Below are 19821 nucleotides of genomic sequence, written 5' to 3'. Positions count from 1 at the left end.
AAGAATTCCTTTCGTATAGAATTCTTCTGCAGGAAAGAGGCAGGAAATAAGGTTGCAGATTGCTTTATCACCATCGATAAGGGAAGAGCAGGTGGTGCCAAGGCTAACAAGAGCAGGCCAGGCTCTCACTCGGCAACAGCAGATTGGTCAATGCCATTCATCTATTTAAACATTATCTTCTCATATGACAAACCCTTCAGAAACTTCTCTGCCCACCTCTTGTCCACCCATCTAATCTCACCCGTTTACCTCCACGATCATCCCGCACTCAGGTACATTCACTCTCCACTTACATCATCATTCATCACTCTATAAAATCTTCCCCCTAAAAGTTTCAAAGCAGGTTGCCTAATGGTGGTACACATCAGCCACAACTTAAACAAAAGTAGACTTTAAAAAAAGTTTCCTAGGATTCTGATGGGCAACATTAGACAAGCTCTGTGGAACCAGACCAAAAAAAATTCATCTCAGCCAACGTTCTGTTTTCTGTAGAATGTAGCTGGTTAGCCCGCAGAGAGGGTATGGTTGGGACAGGCCTTCACCACCTTGCGTCCTCCAGCAAATGGGATTGACATTCTCTGACACGGAACCTGGAGACTCCACCATGCTGCTGATAGCCCTGTCTTTTAGGAGTTTGTCTCAACCCAAGCCCCCTAAGCCAGTAGTCACAATCACATCCTGTGGCAGTGAATTCCGTAATCATACACTGTATGAGGAAATACCTTTTGTTGCTGTTCTGTTCTGAAGGTGGTAAGGGTGGACAGTGATGTCAAGTTGCAGCCAACTTATTGCGACCCGGTAGGGTTTTCAAGGCAAGAGAAGTGCAGAGGTGGTTTGTCATTGCTTGCCTCTGTAACAACCCTGGAGTTCCTTGGTGGTCCCCCATCCAACTACTAAGTTTGGTGTAGTGGTTAAGTGGGGTGACTCTAATCTGGGAGAACCGGGTTTGATTCCGCACTCCTCCACTTGCACCTGGCTGGATGACCTTGGACAAGTCGTAGTTCTGATAAGGGCTGTTCTTGAAAAAGGGCAGTTTCTGTCAAGAGCTCTCTCAGCCCCACCCACCGACCGGGGTGTTGTTGGTGGGGAGGGGAAGGGGAAGGAGAGTGTAAGCCGCTCTGAGACACCTTCACTACCCGAAGGTGTCTCAGAGCGGCTTACACTCTCCTTCCCCCTCCCCTCCCCACAACAGACACCCTGTGAGGTGGGTGGGGCTGAGAGAGCTCTTGACAGAAACTGCTAACCAGGGCTGATCCTGCTTCGCTTCTGAGATCTGATGAGAGTGGGCTAGCCTGAACTGGCCAGGTCAGGGTGCTCTGAAGCTACTATCAATAAATTCTATTGGGTTCTAGGGTTAGGGGAGAGGAAGAAATATTTCTGTCCGTGTTATCCAAACCATGTGTAGCTTATCGGCTTCTCTATCGTGTTCTCTGTTAGCAGTCTTCTGTCTAACCTAAAAATCCTTTCCTCATGAGGAAGGGACTCCAACAGAGGTGCCCTCATCTCCTCCCACACTGATGCAGAAAAAGATTTGTTGAGGGTGTCTCAGTTATATACACTTTTTGATATGAGACACCTCAGTGTGGGACCTTAGACCTCCTTCCCGCTCCGCAACAACCCTGTATGCATTAGAGGTGCTATTTAACAAATCACTTTTACCAGTCAGCCATGGAAGCTTAATTATAAGACCGACTGTATAAACCAGGGATTGTGGCTTCAAGCGGCATCATTCTGAATTGTCCAGGCCTGCGGGTTTTCCAGAGCCTTAGGAATCCCCACTGTGGGATGCGGAACTACACCGAACCTTTACCTGATACAGCAGGGCTTTTTTAGTTTTATGTCCGCATGTCCTAAGAGTGGGGTATTATTTCTTGTATCACTACCCTCCTTCAAAGAGCTCAAGGGGGCATGGGTGAGGTCTTCCCATTATATTTTGACAACGGCCTTGAAAGGGACACAGTGATTTATTCACCTAAGGTCACCTACTGAGCTCCCAGCTGAGTCAAGGTAACAAATCTTTGTTTCTACTGTTTTTGAGTCTTACTGGGACTGAAGGAGACGGATGACCAGTGTGGGCAAACAACCTCATTATTCTCTGAAAACAGAGTCACTTTCTCACCTGCATGCCATACAACCACACATTCTCTGCGACACTCTCTCTCTCTCACACACACACACACACAAACCACCCTCCACTGCTGAGAGAACAACGAGTTCTCTGCTCATGTCCCATGGTGCAATGGTTGCCTAGTAACTGTCTCCAGCTAATGCTTTCAGTCGCCCCAGATTCTGACAACACTATATTTCTTTCTCTTTTTCCCCCTCCCTTGCATTGCAGCAATATCACAGCCAGGGCAAACCATGTAAGCTCTGTTTCTCCCTGGAGCCTTTGCTGAAGAAATGGACACTTAATAGCAACCGTATTTGAAACTTGGCATGAGCAGAGCTTTCCAGTCAAAATGGCTGATCTCATTCCGTTTGAAGCATCAAGCAGTGGGAATCAATGATAGAGGTGAATGACACAGAAACTTTGACAATGAGCTTTATTTTTGTAAGGGATCCATATCTGCTCTAGAAGAGACCCAGACATGATGTGCTGCCCCAGGAACACATGCGTTTTCCTGTCAAGAAGAGTCATGGCTTCCCCCGCATGAAAGATGTGTGTGTGCGCACGCCCATGCCACCGTAGGGTTTTCAAGGGAAGAGACGTTCAGAGGTGGTTTCCCATGGTCTGCCTCCGCATCACGCCCCTGGTATTCCTTGGTGGTCTCCCATCCAAATACTAGCCAGAGCTCACCCTGCTTAGCTTCCAAGATCAGGTCAGCCTGATCTTGGATGTCAGGCCTTTATTTCTGCATCAGTAGGGAACGATTGTGGTTAGCCAGTGTCAAAGTTCTCTGCACATGCTAAAAGTACTTTATTATTACTGCACACCTCAAAGCTGAACTTGAAGTTGAAAGCCAGATCTGAGCCCATAATGAACACTGGACCAAATTAATTGCTGAAGAAGACCAGACATTCATCTCGGAATATGTAGCCACTGCAGCAGGCTGATAACTGACCTTGAGTCTACATAGGTTGCTATAATCTTATACAAATGGAAGAGGTGTGTGCCAAAAAAACAAGCCAACACAATGACCAAGCAGTCCACTGTGATGACTTGTGGCCTTCTGGCAAACATCATGGACAAATGTTCATCCTGGAAACAATCTCAGCACAGATGTCATGAATCAAGCAGCCTGCAGCAATCCACATGGTACAGGATGATGCTTCTGAGCACGTAACTTGAGCAGAGTCTGAAAAAGTCTCAGACATATTGCGGGTAATGTAAAATGGCACAACTCTCTAGCCCTACAAACAACTGTTAACAACAGGGTCCCTACCACTTCTAGATTTTTTTTTTGAGAGGTACCAAGTATTCTAAGGATGCAAGAAAGTGCAACTAAGTTACTTTCTCTTTTCTTGCTTCTCTTCTGATTTATACATAACACCTTGGAGTTCACATGGTCAAATATAGTTGCTTAGGCATTTTAAATTATGCCAGTTCTTTTCTGACCCAGAAGCCGGGGAAGAGGAAAGGCAACTCTTGTGCTTCCACCCACTCCCTTGCTCCTTCAGAGGAAATGGTTTTTGGTGTTTTATGTGAAACAAATTAACAGACAAATCCATCTTGGGCAACCTTGAAACTAAAGTGCCTTTGAGCCTTTCTCATATTATGTGCACAATACATGAATGTTGTTTATGCGGCATGGCACTGTAACACAAAGCAACTGAAAATGGGGGTGATGTAGGAAAGTTTAGATCAATTTAAGCACAAACCAGTTTAAGGCTCGCACCTGAAAAGGCCCTTTAACTGCTATTAGAATTCTCATTCTTTACTTCAGTCACTGTGGATTCCTGGCGGCCTTCAAATGTCAGCCTGCTCTGCCAAATACTCTCTCTGTGCCCCATGTAACAGCTGGTTTTGTGTCACAATGTGAAGTGGGAATGAGGTCGGGCTGTGATCTGGCAGCCCTGGGGCTCTGCATCTCTTCAATACTAACATTAATTATTAACTGGAAGATTCATTTAACAAGTCAGGTCTAAGCATGCAGTGAAATGACGGAGACAGTGAACTTCCAAATTTCCACCCTAGACAATGTGTTGCCATGACATCACCGCACCACAGCTATGGGCGGCCCACTGCCTATTCCTTGACGACAATACATTAGTCACATTCACGACCCACAGGAAGGCTGCTGGGCTCAGAAAGCCCTTTCCCATTGCTATCACTGAACATGTATTATAAACTAACCCAAATTAAAAAGCATCATGCCTGCTTGGTCCCCTTACTGGGAAAGCATATTATGTGTGCTCTAAAAGACCCTGCATTCTGGAACACTGGACCCCAGCAATCCATAAAGACCTTTGTTAAAGAGACTTGACTGACTCCCACCCCTGACTGGGGGACTGGGGTTTTTCCCTGATAAGTATGGGTGAAAAGTGGAACAAAAAGTACCATTATAAAAAATTTCTCCTAATTAAGGAGAAATATGTTTGTTATGAGAAATATCATTGGTGATAAAGTTATGGAATCACTGAGTAAGACATGAATACTATTATTTTATCTACTTAAAATATTTATATGGCTGCTTTTCTCCCAGACAACAGAGACCCAATTAAATTGAACACTATCAAAAATTTCAAATATCTATTGCATACATCTAGGGTGGCATTCTACAAATGAGCCAAGAAGCATTCCTCACTATGGACTGCAAAGGAAATGGGAAAGACACTAATGGCAACTCCAGAGACCACTCTTCTCTTGGGAGTGCAAGAGGTTTTTAATATTCCTGCAGTGGATTCTGATGAAAGGGCTGAGGAATCACTGAATTAGGTTGGCCATGCTGGCTTCACGCAGGTCACAGAATCTCTGGCAGCAGCTACATGTCAACTGCATGTTTACCATAGATAAGCAAAGTGGTCATTTGTTTGCTGAGATAAGCGTTTGCTTGTCATCTGGTTTCTGTGGGTCACTCTGATACTTGAATGTGCTGTCATGACCAACGTATAACCAAAAGTGCATAAAGATATGGAGAGTATTAACTTATTTCTGGAATGTCATAGTGATTCCACATAAGCAGGTTCCACCTTCACATTCTTGGATTACTTACTTTTCTTCTCCAAGGCTTTGCACCAGAATCACAGCACTGAGAAGGACTCTCTCTCCCCCCCTATCAATATGTGATCTGTTTAAAGAGTCAGATGGCTTGTTAATGCGATTCAGAGTAAAAACCATGATGCAGAACAATAAAAAGGAAAGTGCATATGTGAAGAAATGCTGACGTTTTTTCCTCCAAGGGGCTAAATCATTAGAGTGCCACTGATAGTTAGACAAATCCAGTGAATTGCCCTTTTCAGGATGTTTTGTGACATCACATTTCCCTATAACAGCACTGAGCACTGTGTTAATGACGTTCATGTGTTCAAACCGTTTATGTGTGTTAACTGTTCAGATACTCCTTCGAAATGGAGGACATACCACAATGCCAGTCTGCTCCATCCCTTGCTTTCCCCTGTAACACTCAAAAACGGTGTGTGAATTCAGTGGACACTATTTGTAATTTGAAAGAGGTGGGAAGTGTTTGTTGTCCGCTGAACTGCCCAGATATGCTGAAGGAATGTGCCACAATTGAGCTGTTTTTATATTTTGTTAATAGGCAGTTTCGCACATTTAAAACTGTCTGCTGCAGCACATGAGCTCTATCATGTAGGTAACCGGCCAGGTGAAATCATTATGACGAGCTGAAATGGGCCAAAAATGCCAAAGCACAAATATCCACCTACTAACCCTCTGCTGTGTAATCATGACCACACCTAGCCACCAGCAGACACGCTATTTCCAAGATTATTCAAACAACTCATACAGGGAAACCTTCCAGAGTCATTAGCCTTTGGGGGCAGACGCCGTATTGGATCTCAAACAAAACTATCACATTTTGAATATGAGTGATGGAATTCCCCATGGAAAACTTACTAAGGTGAAAGGTTATGCTGTCCAACAGCTTGTCTCTAGTTATGGCAATCCCCATTGCGCAAGAGAAAGGGGGGGGAGGAGTCCATTCACAGGGATAAAAAATGTCACAGCATCAAATTCCAAGATCATAAGACGTCCTTCACAACTTTGCATTACAGCCTCTTTGGCTCATGGATGGAAAACTAACTCTCTTTCCCATCCATACAGACACTTGATCTGAGTGAGGCCCCCAGACATGCCCCATGAATTTTAAAAGCTTTATTATTGTAAAAAAGTATTTAAGTCCCTTTCACACTCTGAATTCAAATAAGACATATACAAAATACAATTATGGTCATTCCATTAATCAACACCTTTGCGAAAGCATTATTAAACTCTACACAAATGGAAGTACAACTGTACTTAAAAAGTCTGAAAAACTGGCAGCTCAGATGGAGCTGCTTCCCACTACCCGTCTCTAAACAAGATAACAACATATTGCCATCATGACACCCCCCCCCATCCCACCCTGCATGCTATGTAAAATAGTCTTTATTTGTGTGCCATACGCTTTACACGCTATATCAGTGCTCTGTAGGTGTGGTGAGGAGGCGGGAGGGCAATTATCCTAGCAACCGTCCACCGGGTCAGGTTTGGAAGGCTGGCACTGCATGCTTTTCAAAAACAGGCAGCTGTCATCTGGGCAGAGAGAAACCAGTTGCCTTTCCCCCCTCCCTGGTCTTCTCCCAGAAAATAGGAAGGTTTGGAAGACAGCATGGAGAAGGCAGTTGCAGGTTAGGATTCTTCTCTCTTCTCCCATCCGGGAGGTATGGCTTCATAAACTGTGCCCCCCACCACCCGCCAAAAAAAAAAAAAATCACCATTCCCTGATTCCTCTTGCATCATCTCAGTAAAAAGCCACATTGGTAAAATCAGAAACCCTATGAGCTGGATTAGGTAGCTCAACAGATTTACACGCACGCACACGTTAATATTGTCCATAAAACTGGTATATAAATAAGAAAAAAGCCCAACATTTTATTATTAAAAATAAAGCTGCCCTTTAAGTGGTACAAAAAAACCCAATCAAATTTCTGAAAAAATCTCTCGGTTGTGGCAGGCTGGTACACAGGCTGAGTTATGTCAGGAGCACTTCCAAACACAAACTGCCAGGCTGCCTCCAAAAAACATGTACAGCAGGTTCTTCACCTCATGGGTGATCTCAAAACCAAAGCCTTCGCCAATCACTACGTGCCAGGAGGAGCCAAACTTCTTGTCCATGGTTTCCTTGATCATCTTGGCTGCACTCTGAAGGGGGAGAATGAAAATTCAACAAGAAGGGAACAGAAGCATAAAAAAGAGAGAGAGAGTTTAAACAACGGGATGTGTTATTTGCAATAACAGTCTCTTCTCTACTTTATTAATCTAACTGGACTTCTGCTGCCAATGTATGAAAGCCCAATAAAGTATACAAGAATATTTATACCGAGATTTTCTTCCTAGTCATAATAATTCCAATATATGTTGATCCAAGGAGTTAACAGAGATACCCTGAAAAGGTAATGCAGTATACTATAAAAATAATTCTGCTTAAGTGGAGAACGGAGTGGAAATACTTTCCAGCTTTAAAACTAGACTGAAGGCTGCTATTTTTCCTCCTCCTTCCCAGAAGGCTGAAGGTGCAACTGGATACCAGCTTTCCCCAGCACCACTTGAACTATCCTAGTCTGCATGACATTCTTCTCAGGACACAGAACATCTTCTCCCCTCCTTTTTAAAAGAAACCATCAAACCTCCAGTTGAGTGAGACAACTTCATTTCCATTATGGAATATTCATCAGGAAAAGAAGGATAACACCCATTGTTTGCAAAATGTGTGAATGGAGTAGATAAAAGGATGTATCATCTGGTTGGTCTCAGTTATGGATCTGCCATTCTCATTTCACTTTAAAGGGAAATGAAAACTGAGATCAAACAGCTCCTGTCGCAAAAGTGTGAACATCTATCTAAAATGGAAGACTAGCTTGAAACTAGGGACTGCAATTCATGTTGCTACTTTGCCAGACTCCAGGAAGCAGAAAACTGGCAAACTCTCCTTCTGTTAAAAGCAGGCACAGGAATGCTGCAACGCCTCTGTGCCCAACTAGGATTTTATAGAAGTTTAGTAATTAGAAGCAAGAAATGGGATTGAGGGCGCTTGCACAACTAGTTAGATTGTGATTTGTTAAAAAGAATAATATGAGAGCACACACTCATTTGAACAACACAGTGACCTTTGTCTTCTCCCTTATCTTTCAGCTAGGTCAAAAAGAACCAGAGACATTTTGGTGTAAAAAGCACACCCTTTTCAGGGCTGGCTATAATACCTCATTGTTGGTGGCATATTTCTCACAAGCAGTAACACACAACTCCATGGCCTCTACTCGCATTTCCTCTGGCATGTCTGAATGCTGGTAGAAAACACACACACACACAAGAAGAGCATCACAACACTGACAAAAAAAGGCACCCATTCTTACAGCCCCATCTGCTAGCAGGTGGTCACACCTTGACAGCACCTTCTCTTACACGCATACTTGGAGAGAAGCATGAGTATGGAGGGGAAGACGGCAGAAGTCCGGCACAGTGCCAGGAGATTTTCTGAACTAGCAACTTCCTTTTACTGTTGAGAAGCCTGTTTAAGCAATGGAAGGTGGGTGATGTCTCTAATCATCTCAGAAGACTGAGCAGCCCCAAAGAGAGAGATTTTTTAAAGACACCCACAGTAAGGAGGGTTCACAGGAGTCCTGTTTCTTTCTTCCCACCCTAATGTCGTTCCACCCAGCCGTTCTGTATTGTGATGGGGAGGTTTTCCAGTTTTAAAACAGGTGGCACCTACTACAGTTTTGAATTGTTTAAAAGTAAACCTAGTGGTTTAACTTAGGGGGGGAAGTATTTTTGAAGAGGACTGGAAAATTAGTGGGACCCCCAGTGAAGGATCCCACAATAGAATGAATTGGAGGACAGAACTGGAGCAGTATTGAATCCCTCTAGGTCAGGGGTGTCAAATATGTGGCCCGGGGGCCGAACCAGGCCCCTGGAGGGTTTCTATCAGGCCTGCAGTGAAACTGGCTATCTTCTGCTTCTTCCAGTTCTGCTGCTGCTGCGTCACTGGTTTGCAGCTTACAGATACACACCTGAACAGCATACTCAAGATTGCAACAGCACAGATATTTTGATGCAATAATTCAGAGCGAGAGGTGTCAGTTACCAGACACTGTTAAATAAACAAAATATTGCAAGAGTGTTAATGTTTTAAACATGATTTTATTTTAAGTAAAAAAAACCCTTTGTGTTTGTGTCCTTTATAAAGTTTATATCTCCGCTACCTGGGATTACATTTTATGACACACATGACCCGGCCCAACAAGGTCTCATTTATGTCAAATCTGGCCCTTATAACAAACGAGTTCGACACTCCTGCTCTAGGTCCTTTCATTTCAGGAAACTAAAACAGCTGCCTAAATAGGCAGGCCTTCTACCAGGTTGCCCCAAAGTTGCAGAACAGCCTCCCTGAGAAGCTTCATGTATATTGAGTTTCAGACACTTATAAAAGGCCCATTTTTGTGAGGGCCTCAGTCAGACAGCAGGCTTTCCAGGAATAGTGGTTTACTACAGTATATTGTTGACGGTTTTGCTCCGTGCTGCTATAATTATGGTTCTAATTATTTGCACACTGTTTTTATTATCTGTTTTTAAAAGATGTTGTAAGCGGAGCACTCAGAAATGCAAGTTAGAAATGTTTTAAATAAATAAATACTACAGAATTTGGACTGCTAGTGTGGTGCCAAAAGTAATTTTGCATAGGACCAGCATGTACACACCACTCAGGATCTGTGTGTGTTTTCGGCTAGCAAAGTATAGGATACGCTTCTACCCTTCATCAGATTTTGGGAACACCAGCTATTACTGCTTAGAGACAACTGGGCCTAAAAAAACAGACAAACAGGCATCACTGACTCCTTTCTCCATATGGCTAATATTAAATGCTATTAAATTCCTGAAAACAAGGGCTCCAGGCCAGCAGTCTCACGGACACAGAAAAGGAAGAGGCAGAACCCCAGGAGACGTTCAAATGCCAGGACCTTTTTTAGAGTTAATGAGGATCATTCTGCTTTTGGAGGATGCCAAATGGCTTCAGATCACCCTGCCTTTCTCCATTACATGCAATTAAATGTCCCAGTAAACATCTACTAGTCCTACGGTTAGATTCCACGGAGGATTTCCACAGGTGAAAGAGGCAGTCACCTATTCTGCCCCCTCTCCAACAGCAGAACTTACACTACCTTGTCAAACTATTCCAGAGGTACAAAGTTTGAGTCCAGTGGCACCTTTAAGACCAGCAAAGTCTTATTCAAAGTATAAGCTTTTGTGTACAAGCACACTTCGTCAGAAACAATGTGCTTGCACACAAAAGCTTATACTTTGAATAAAATTTTGTTGGGCTTAAAGGTGTCACTGGACTCAAACTTTGTTCTGCTGCTTCAGACCAACATGGCTACCCACCTGAACCTATTCCAGGAGTGTGTATCTTGCCCTAGGAGCAGAATTTCTGGGGGCACTTGAGGCTGCAGCAGAAATGGGGAAATGAAGAAGTCACCCTTTGTGGATAGAAATCACTTCGCCATCCACATAAATCCTCCATGGGAACGCAACCTACAGATTTTTCCAAGTTTTCTTGCCTTTTGCAGTTCTGCAAAGCCAGACTATTCTTTGTCTGCATACTTGAAATATTTCTTTAGTTCCTTTTGCTGCTTCTTCCATAATTAGACACTCATGTTTAGGGATGGGCACAAACCAGTTGACGAACTAAAGCTCATCACAAATTTTGGCTGGTTAATGGTTTGTGAAGTGATGTTCACAAACTGAAGAGTTGCCACAAACTTCCATGAGTTTTGATGCAGTTTGTGGCGATTCGTGAAGAGCAAAAACAAGTGTTTAAATGTCTCTGAGCCATTTTAAACCCCTGCTTTCTGCTCTTCACAAATAACAGCTGAGCCGTTTGGTTTAAGTGACTTGGAGCCATTTAAACCCTGCTTTCTGCTCCCCACCACTTTTCGTGAGGAGCAGAAAACAGGAGTTTAAACTTTAAATGGCTCACAAACCGATACAAACCAGTTCAGTTCGCACACCAGTCTATCAGTTTGTGGCTTGATTCATGGTTTAGCCATGAACCATGAACCAAACCACAAAAATGTGGTTTGTGCCCATCCCTGCTCACGTTCAACTGCCCATTTCTCTTCCCATCCACTATGCATGCACTCTTGCTGCCTATGTTAGCTCCTTTTTTACTTTTGGTTATACTTGTTGCTCCTTTTTTGCACCTTACGCCTTCCAATTTTCTCCCACAACTTAAAGGGCACCGTAAAGGCATTAGGGACAGGCCTCACTATATCTTCACATCTTTCACATGGATTCCTCAGTAATGTACTCCAAAGGCTGGATTCTAAGGTACAAGCCTTTACATAAAGGCAGGCACTTCTATTTCCACAAGGAAAGATCCATGATTTTTACAGATTTCTCACTGAAGCTGCAACGCTTTACAGTACAGCCCATACTGGTCCCAAGCTCCTATTAGAGAAACATGGGATGATGCAGAGTATGGAACAGATCCATTCTGTGAGCAGTGCTAATCTCACATTTTCTTGGATGTAACTCAGATCTTTCCTTGCCTTCACAAGTTAGGCAGAGGGTTGCTTCAGTTTCATTTTTCCAAAACATAGCATTTAGTATCCAGGTCATGGAAACCAAACTAAAGCCACATATTATGGGATGCACATGGTGGCACCAGTAAATTTTCGGGGAAATCATTCAGAAATTGTTAAACTACAATATGTCCCGGCCACCAAGATCCCCGTATCTCCATTACATTACGCATGCTAGTGTGAAGTAGCCTTGGAAAAAAAAAAAGACAAATGCAACAGCAAGAACTCCCTTATGTCTGTTTGGAAAAAGATTGTTGCATGTGCTTTAAGAAGTTATATTTTCACCACTATATTAAGAATCTATAGTCACTAGAATGACCTCGGGATGTCCTGACTCTCCTATCTGGATTAAGGGGCCAATGAAAAAAGAATGAAATAGCACAGAGCTCTCTGACCTGAGTCAAGAACATACCATACCTGTTTGGTCTCATTCTTACCCTGATCAGTGGGAACATGTGAAGTCTCTTATAGTCTGCCTCCTCTTTTTTTCCCTCCCCGGTGTCTGCCATTGCCGGTCCACTGTGACCCTGGAAAGTGGCAGAGCAGCCTGCAGGAAGCCAGTCAGACGCAGGCTACGAATGGTTAGAATTCAGGCCAAACAGTTTTGCATAAGTAGGGCATTCTGCTGCTTTGAGGAATAAACAAAGAACAAAAAGAAAGGCAGTCAACAATCTGCAGAGCAAAATGTTGAAGACATTGCAGAGCTGAAACCTTCAAAAGGTCAAGCATAAAGAATTAGTCACTTACGTACCTGGAATTTTATGATACTTTGAATTACTAGTTTAAATCAGGGGTGTCAAACATGCGGCCCAGGGGCCGGATGAGGAACCCAGAGGGCTTCTATCAGGCCTGCAGTGAAACTGGCTGTCTTCTGCTTCTTCTTCCAGTTCTGCTGCTGCTGCTGCGTCATTGTAGGTTTGCAGCTTAAAGATACACACCTGAACAGCATACTCAAGATTGCTACAGTACAGATATTTTGATGCAATAATTCAGAGCAAGAGGTGTCAGTTATCAGACACTGTTAAATAAACAAAATATTGCAAGAGTGTTAATGTTTTAAGCATGATTTTATTTTAAGTAAAAAAAACCCCTTTTGTTCTTGTGTCCTTTATAAAGTTTATATCTCCGCTACCTGGCATTACATTTTATGACACACATGGCCCGGCCCAACAAGGTCTCATTTATGTCAGATCTGGCCCTCATAACAAATAAGTTCGACACCCCTGGTTTAAATGATACCTCTTATTAACATAGCATGCACACTTTAATCAGTAACAATAATGAGAATTCCAGTTGTGGTGACTGTGATGATCCTAACCCACCTGCTATACCCATTACCATTTTCAAATGTCCAAGCTCCATTTTAGGGGACAACACTCATGAAGTGATTAGCGGTATGGACTCCTCTCAGTCACCCAGTCAACAGGTGGCTCTTTTGTTGCTTCATCCTGCCTAATTAATGGTTACTTGGTCACCCTCAAATAGTGTAGCAGTTTGAAAGCAACTGATCAGATTACCATAGGCAGCTATAATGAGAGAGATTCTATCTTTCCTGGCAAAGCTGCTGAATGCTTAGAATTTTTAATCCAAATTAAACCTTCATTAACACAAGAAATGGAAACCCCATTTTAGGATGGACTTATTTTGTTGTCTTTTAACAACTACTGTCTCTTGCTAGTCCCTTTGGCTTAAAATATTAACTGGTTCCCATTATAAGAAATTATCATCCTCTCAGTCCTGAAGGTTTTCCCCTTGTAAAGGGTAGGACTTCCATGTCCTCTTCCCTCATATCAACCCAATTATTGGTCTGAGGACACAGGACTTGGTTAGATCTGCTCCTGGCTGAGGAGCCATGAAGTTGAAGCTATTTTGGAATCTCTGAAAAACCCTGAAAGCAGAACATGCAGGTCTTGAACACTACTTAAGTATTATCACCCAGGCCGAGAAATGAAGAGATCTTGCTAACAGTCTAAATTGCTAAGTGCACTTGGACTCAGTGCTTTACTCCTCTGCAAATATATCCAGTAGTTTAAAAGCAGTAAGAAGAGGGTTAGCATAAAGCCACAGCCTTATGGTGACTACTGATGCGTTCACAGCAGCTGCCCATCGAGAGATCCTGCAGTGTTGCATTCCAAATTTCAATACCTAAATGCATAAACCGCTGAGATAAAACACTGAAATACACCTCTTCATATTGCAAATCCATACAACTATACCAAATGAAACTCCAGTGCAGGGGGCAACGTTTGATTAATTAGATTAATTAAGCTATATAAAGAACTCAAATTGTGCAGTTTACAAACCACAAAGTTCAGCCTAGTTGGAGCTGTGGTTTTTGCCTCATAAATCATGTCTTTATATACATTTAAACATTTGCCACAAACACCAAGGATGAGCCATAGAAGTAGGGGGAGACAGAACCATTTAAATATGCCCAAAGCAATCTTACAGACTGGTAAACAAGAAGCACTGTTATTAATTTCTCTCAACATTTCTTGCACAGATGAGCTTCCTATTTGTTTATGCTTCCATTAATAATGCCAACATACTAGAACTACAAATGGATGTTCTGGAAATGTTTGTTTGCATTTCAGGAACAGTGATTTGTGAGGTAACTTGGGCCTGTCTGCTACATTTTTCATGAGCTGTGCTGCTTTTAGTTCTCACTTCCAACCAGCCTTTTTGTAGGTAATGCAGGGAAGAACACTCCATGTGATGCTCAGATAATTTCTCCAGCGTGTCTACCTAAAACAACATTTCAGGTCATCCTCATCAGCAGTATTTTAAAGAGGTGCTGCAGCTACTCTCTGATCTGTGAAATATTAATTGTATTTACTGTTTTTGCAACCAGAGTCATAAACAACAAACCCTCATCCCACAATAAACCTCATTCCACAGGAAAACCTGGAAGAATTTAAAGGTTGTTACTGCAAAAGTTGTCATGTGATTTAACAGCTGCTAGAAATTTTGCCACACGCAGAGTAGTTTGTGAAATAAGAGCTTACACAATGAATGCAATGGGAAGCATGTACAGTTTTTCTTCTGGTAGGTGTCCTTGGCCTCTAACTGAACTATGCGATTGCACAGCATCTTTATGTTGTCTCAGTGATTTGAGAGACTGGAAGCTGGCTTCTACTGACCCAATGTTTTCTGAATACATGCCTGAACTAAGAATCAGCAGTGCTAAGAATCTGCAAGCATGAAAGATTGAAGTTTTCATGTTAATAACTTTGAGAGATCTTTTAAATACACACTGTAGACATCAATATGTTGTCGAAGGCTTTCACGACCGGAGTTCATTAAGTGTTGTAGATTTTCCGAGTTGTATGGCCGTGGTCTTGGCATTGTAGAACCTGACGTTTCGGCAGTAACTGTGACTGGCATCCTCAGAGGTATAACACAGAAAGATGGAGTACTCTCTGTGTCAATTGCCTGATCCTGTAGACATCCTTTGCTCAAGTACAGATTTTTGCCTATGCTTCACTATTATAATTTCATACTGAAGTGTTATCTTTAGTTTTATACTGATAACTTTGTATTTCATGTACAAACTTTTTTGTCTGCAAAATAAGACTCCATCTGTGAATCATCCATTTTCATTTTACTGTGAAGTTTTCACTGAAAATGTTATTGCTCCCATTCTGCCCATTGTCTTTAGGTTTTCTAAGACCTTTTCAGACCTTGGTTCCATTTTTAACCCCTAGGCAGCAGCATGGGATCCTGTGAGTTGCAAGAACCTGACAGGAAGAATGGGATCTAGTTACCTCATTGGTGTCAAGGCCAGAGACATGGGGGCCAACCAAAATTGCTGGGTACAGGAAGCAGAAGAGAGCACCAACTGGCATACTGCAGTGAGGAACAAGTCAAGGGTATAACCATGGAAGAATCCTTTCACTGCTGAATAACTACATCCCACTGTCCTGCTGCTCCTCTCAGCATTCATACAAAGAGAGGACTGGTGGCCTTGCTCTCTGCACACATGCACTAGGAGCAGATCCCTCCAAAAAGCAATAAAAATACAGTGTGAACTCTATAAGAGTTCATGAGCCAGCAGGTGGGAGTCCACAGCCCACAGTTCTAGGGATATATTATTCTATGTGGATGGATACTCCAAATACTGTAAGTACTGACCTTAGCAACAGATATATTACTGTAATACTCTCTACATGGGGCTGCCCTTGTCCCAAATCCAGAAGCTGCAGCTGGTGCAGAATGCTGCGGCCAGGCTGTTGATGGGCCTCCCGCGTCGGGAGCACATCCAGCCTGTGCTTAGGCTGCTGCACTGGCTGCCAATTGCTTACCGGATTCGCTTCAAGGTGCTGGTGCTTACCTTTAAAGCCCTATATGGCCAGGGTCCAGCTTACCTGAGGGACCACCATTCTCCATTTGTGCCCCAGAGAGCACTACGGTCTGGGGCCCAACAATGCCTATCTATCCTGGGCCCCAAGGAGGCAAGACTTGCCATTACCAGGGCCAGGGAGTTTTCGGTGGCGGCTCCTTACTGGTGGAACAAGCTCCCGGATGAGATCAGGGCCCTGCGGGACCTCTCACAGTTCCGCAGGGCCTGCAAGACGGAGCTCTTCCGCCAGGCTTTCAAATAGGAGCCGCCACCATAGTTACCATCAATCCGGAATATTGGACTGGCCCACTCTGAGCCTCACCAGCGGGACTGATTTTAAGACCCGAAGACAAAAGGAATGCAGACACAAACCATTCATCTTAAGGTTACTCTGATGTAGTGAGCACTTTATTGTTAATATTGTTTTTAAGGGATTTTAATATTTTTATTGTTTTATTTGTATCGGCCTGTTGGCCGTCTTCTGTAAGCCACCCAGAGCCTGTTTACAGGGTGGGTGGAGTATAAATGTAAAAATAAATAAATATATTAGGTTCCCATGGCACCTGGGCAGCAGTTATGCCAGGGAGGAAGTACAACATCTGAACAAAACAAAATGAAAGTAGTTGTCTTAGGACTGAAATACCAAGACATTTGCTCACGGGAAAAATACAGTTAGCATGTTGTCCTCATATTTGACAGTCACAGTGCAACCCTAAACAGAGTGATATCTTTCTGAATCTACTTACTTCAGTGGAGTTAGAAGGGTGTAACTGCCTAGGATTGCACTGTCAGAACCACAAAATAGCCACCTTGTACTTATAATTTCATTGGGAAGCAGTGACATAGAACCTCCAATTATGTGGCTTGTCCACCATTACATCCTCGGAAATGCTGGACATGCAGGCTACCCAGCCCCCATGCCAAATGGTATGCTATCTATCAACTATCACATGGCTTCCAGTACATGATTCAAGATCTGCAATCCTTATACTGGTGAAGCAATGACAAAAGTTTCACTGATTTGCTAATTCTGAAGCATCACTGTATCCTAGAATTGTTACCTATGAAAAACTTTCAGCAGATCCTATTTGCTTTACTCAAGCCATGAAGGGGGGGGGGCTCCCTCAAATATGAGGAATTAAGAATTCCCAGAGTTTCATTCCTGAACAGTGACATCTGCTAACCTGGAAATCCCTGCCCTGATCCCAGCTGCTTGAGAGTGGGCTACCCACCAGTAAGTAAATCTGCACACGCTCAAGGCTCGAAGGATAACATTATCATTGGAAATAGTTTGATGCAAAATCCTGATTCATAAGAACATAAGAGATGCCAATGTTGGATCAGGCCAAAGGTCCATCCAGTCCAATACTCTGTATCACACAGTGGCCAGAAATACCAGTGCCATCAGGAGGTCCACCAGTGGGGCCAGGACATTAGAAGCCCTCCCACTGTTGACCCCCCCAAGCACCAAGATGACAGAGCATCACTTGCCCCAGAGTCCCTATGTGGCTGATAGCCACTGATGGACCTCTGATTCAAATTCAGTTCTTAATAAAGCACAACAAACTAAGTAATTGACAGTCTGCTCTCTCTGCCAAGCTGCCTCCTCTGCCTGACATTCAGCATTCATAAAGTACTTTTATTGTCAAAGAACGCCACGTGCACTTCTTGCTGCAATCCTTGCCAGAGTCCCGCAGCGCAATATTACCTCCATATCGCATTCGGCTTGGGGGGGGGGGGGGGGGGAGAGGAGAGCGAGAGCGCGCGCGCCTAAGGCCACCTAATGAGGCCAACAAGAGTTGACCTGGATCATAGCGGTAATGGCAGGATCGGCCCTGGGCCCCTTCCGCGAACGAGGCTTCTCCAGGACCAGGAGCGACGATTTCCGTGTCAAACAACAGTGTGTGGCGAGCACGGACTGTGACGTGGGCAGATCATACCCAGGCCGACGGTCGTCCCCCAAGGCAAAGGGAGAAGCGGCACGGGCTGCTCCAGGACAGTCAAGTGTGGGGACCAGAAGCACCGAGAGTGCGGCGAGAGTGCTGGCCCCTTAATGGGGGCAAGGAAGTGCATGGAGGGATCTCGGGCCAGCGGGAGCCCGCAAGGCTCTACTCCGGTGCGCCTGAGAAAGTAACGGGACGCGGTTCTGCCCACGCGCGGTAACCGAAAAACCTGCTCGTTCTCTCTCACCTGCGTCACCTCGACCCAATACCCCAGACGCCAGCTTCCCAGTGGTTGTTAAGGAGAGAAACGTGCTTGTCTTAGCAACCGACCCCGGAAGACCCGCCTTCTCGTTGACTATAGGGCGAGAAGGATCGGTACAAAGGTCTGGATAGGTTTCTATTGTTGTCTATTATGTAAAGAGGTCCTTCGGCCTCTTCGGAAGGCGGAGTTAGTGTTTGTAAGTTTAGGTTCCCAATCAATTGCCTGATGAAACCCCGGGTGGCATGTGGGGAAAGTTGTGAGAGTCTCAGAAGTTCAAGCCTCTGTATCATTTTCATGTCAAAAAGACACAGGGAAGTTTGCAGGTGTGACATCAGCTATCCTCATCAAGAATAGCGATAATTAATAATTTAATTTTTCCCCAGGCTTGCAATGGCTCGTTTTATAAGCCCTAAACTATAACGAGGCTTTTGCTTCACCCAGTCCCCAGACAGCCCCTGTGGTGTAGAAGCTGCCGTCTTTATAAATATTATTTTTGAATTTGTAAAAATAACACTTTTTTACTAGGGTTGCCAACTTCAGGTTGGGAAATTCCTGGAAATTTGGGAGTGGAACCTGGGGAGGGGAGTGTTCTCAGCAGTGTATAATGCCATAGAGTTCACCCTCTAAAACCATTTTCTCCAGGGGGACTGTGGTTCAGTTGTAATGTGGGAGATCTCCAGGTCCCAATTTAGGGTTAGTAATGGGTAACCTAATATATGATTACAATCAGTGGAAGCTCTTTGATGGCGTTTGCATTTTGCAGTGCAATGGCAAACCACCTCTGAACATCTCTTGCCTTGAAAACCCCATGGGGTTGGCATAAGACCCTTGTGACTCTACAAAAAAAAAATCCTTCCAAGTAGGAGCAGTCTTAGTGATTCTTGGACCCTGGGCAAAAGTCCAGGATGGGCCCCCGGAATCACTGCCACCACCACTAGGGCCAAGCAAGGTCAAACCTGCTGCCAGAAGCCAGCTGCCTGAGCCCCAGATAGGGTTGCCAGGTCTGCGTTGGAAAATACCTGGAGATTTTGGGAGTGGATCCAGGAGAGGGTCCTCAGCAAGGTACAATGCCATATCCACCCTTCAAAGAAGCCATTTTCTCCAGGGAAACTGATCTCTGTCAGCTGAAGATCAGTTGTAAAACTGGGAGATCCCCAGGCCCCACCTGGAGGCTGGCAACCCTAGTCCCAGATGGGGCAGGTGCAAGCAGGAGGAGGAGCCTGCTCTCCCCCCCCTCCTTTGATGGGATGGGGCTCTGGGCAGTCAGCCCACCCAAGAATGGCACCTGGTGCAACTGACTCTGTTGCTCACTGGCTAAGACTGGCTGGTTACCAGCAACCAGTTGGAGCTAGCTGACTGCAGGTGGTATCTCTGTAAACTCCTTCCCTTTAAAAGACAGGGAAACAGATTCCATCCCCTGAGACTGAGGAACCCTACCCCCCTCTTCTAGGAAACCGAAAGGCCTTGTTTTTCATGTTAGCTGAATAGGTGTGAAACGGGCTCACCCTCTGACCTTTCAAAGGGCCCATGGACCCTTC

General features: G+C 44.2%; 1 protein-coding gene across 2 annotated transcripts; it reads right to left on the bottom strand.

Moving 5' to 3' along the window:
- Positions 1 to 7056: 7056 nt before the first annotated feature.
- DNAL4 (dynein, axonemal, light chain 4) lies at positions 7057 to 18344 on the bottom strand. Of its 2 annotated transcripts, none has more exons than XM_015419205.1 (4): positions 18269 to 18344; positions 12177 to 12364; positions 8362 to 8445; positions 7057 to 7303 (listed from the first exon to the last, which is right to left on the bottom strand). In XM_015419205.1, the coding sequence occupies exons 2-4, from the start codon at positions 12246 to 12248 to the stop codon at positions 7139 to 7141; spliced, it is 321 nt and encodes a 106-aa protein (XP_015274691.1). In that variant the 5' UTR covers positions 12249 to 12364; positions 18269 to 18344; the 3' UTR covers positions 7057 to 7138. The 2 variants fall into 2 exon arrangements, with proteins under 2 accessions (XP_015274691.1, XP_015274692.1); XM_015419206.1 differs by having other exon boundaries at positions 12177 to 12367; positions 18269 to 18316.
- Between the last annotated feature and the right edge of the window lie 1477 nt (positions 18345 to 19821).

The sequence above is a fragment of the Gekko japonicus genome, unplaced genomic scaffold (genome assembly GCF_001447785.1).
Source record: "Gekko japonicus isolate JY-2015 unplaced genomic scaffold, Gekko_japonicus_V1.1 scaffold37, whole genome shotgun sequence".
NCBI classification, from domain to species: domain Eukaryota; kingdom Metazoa; phylum Chordata; class Lepidosauria; order Squamata; family Gekkonidae; genus Gekko; species Gekko japonicus.
This window is presented reverse-complemented; position numbering and strand designations above follow the sequence as displayed.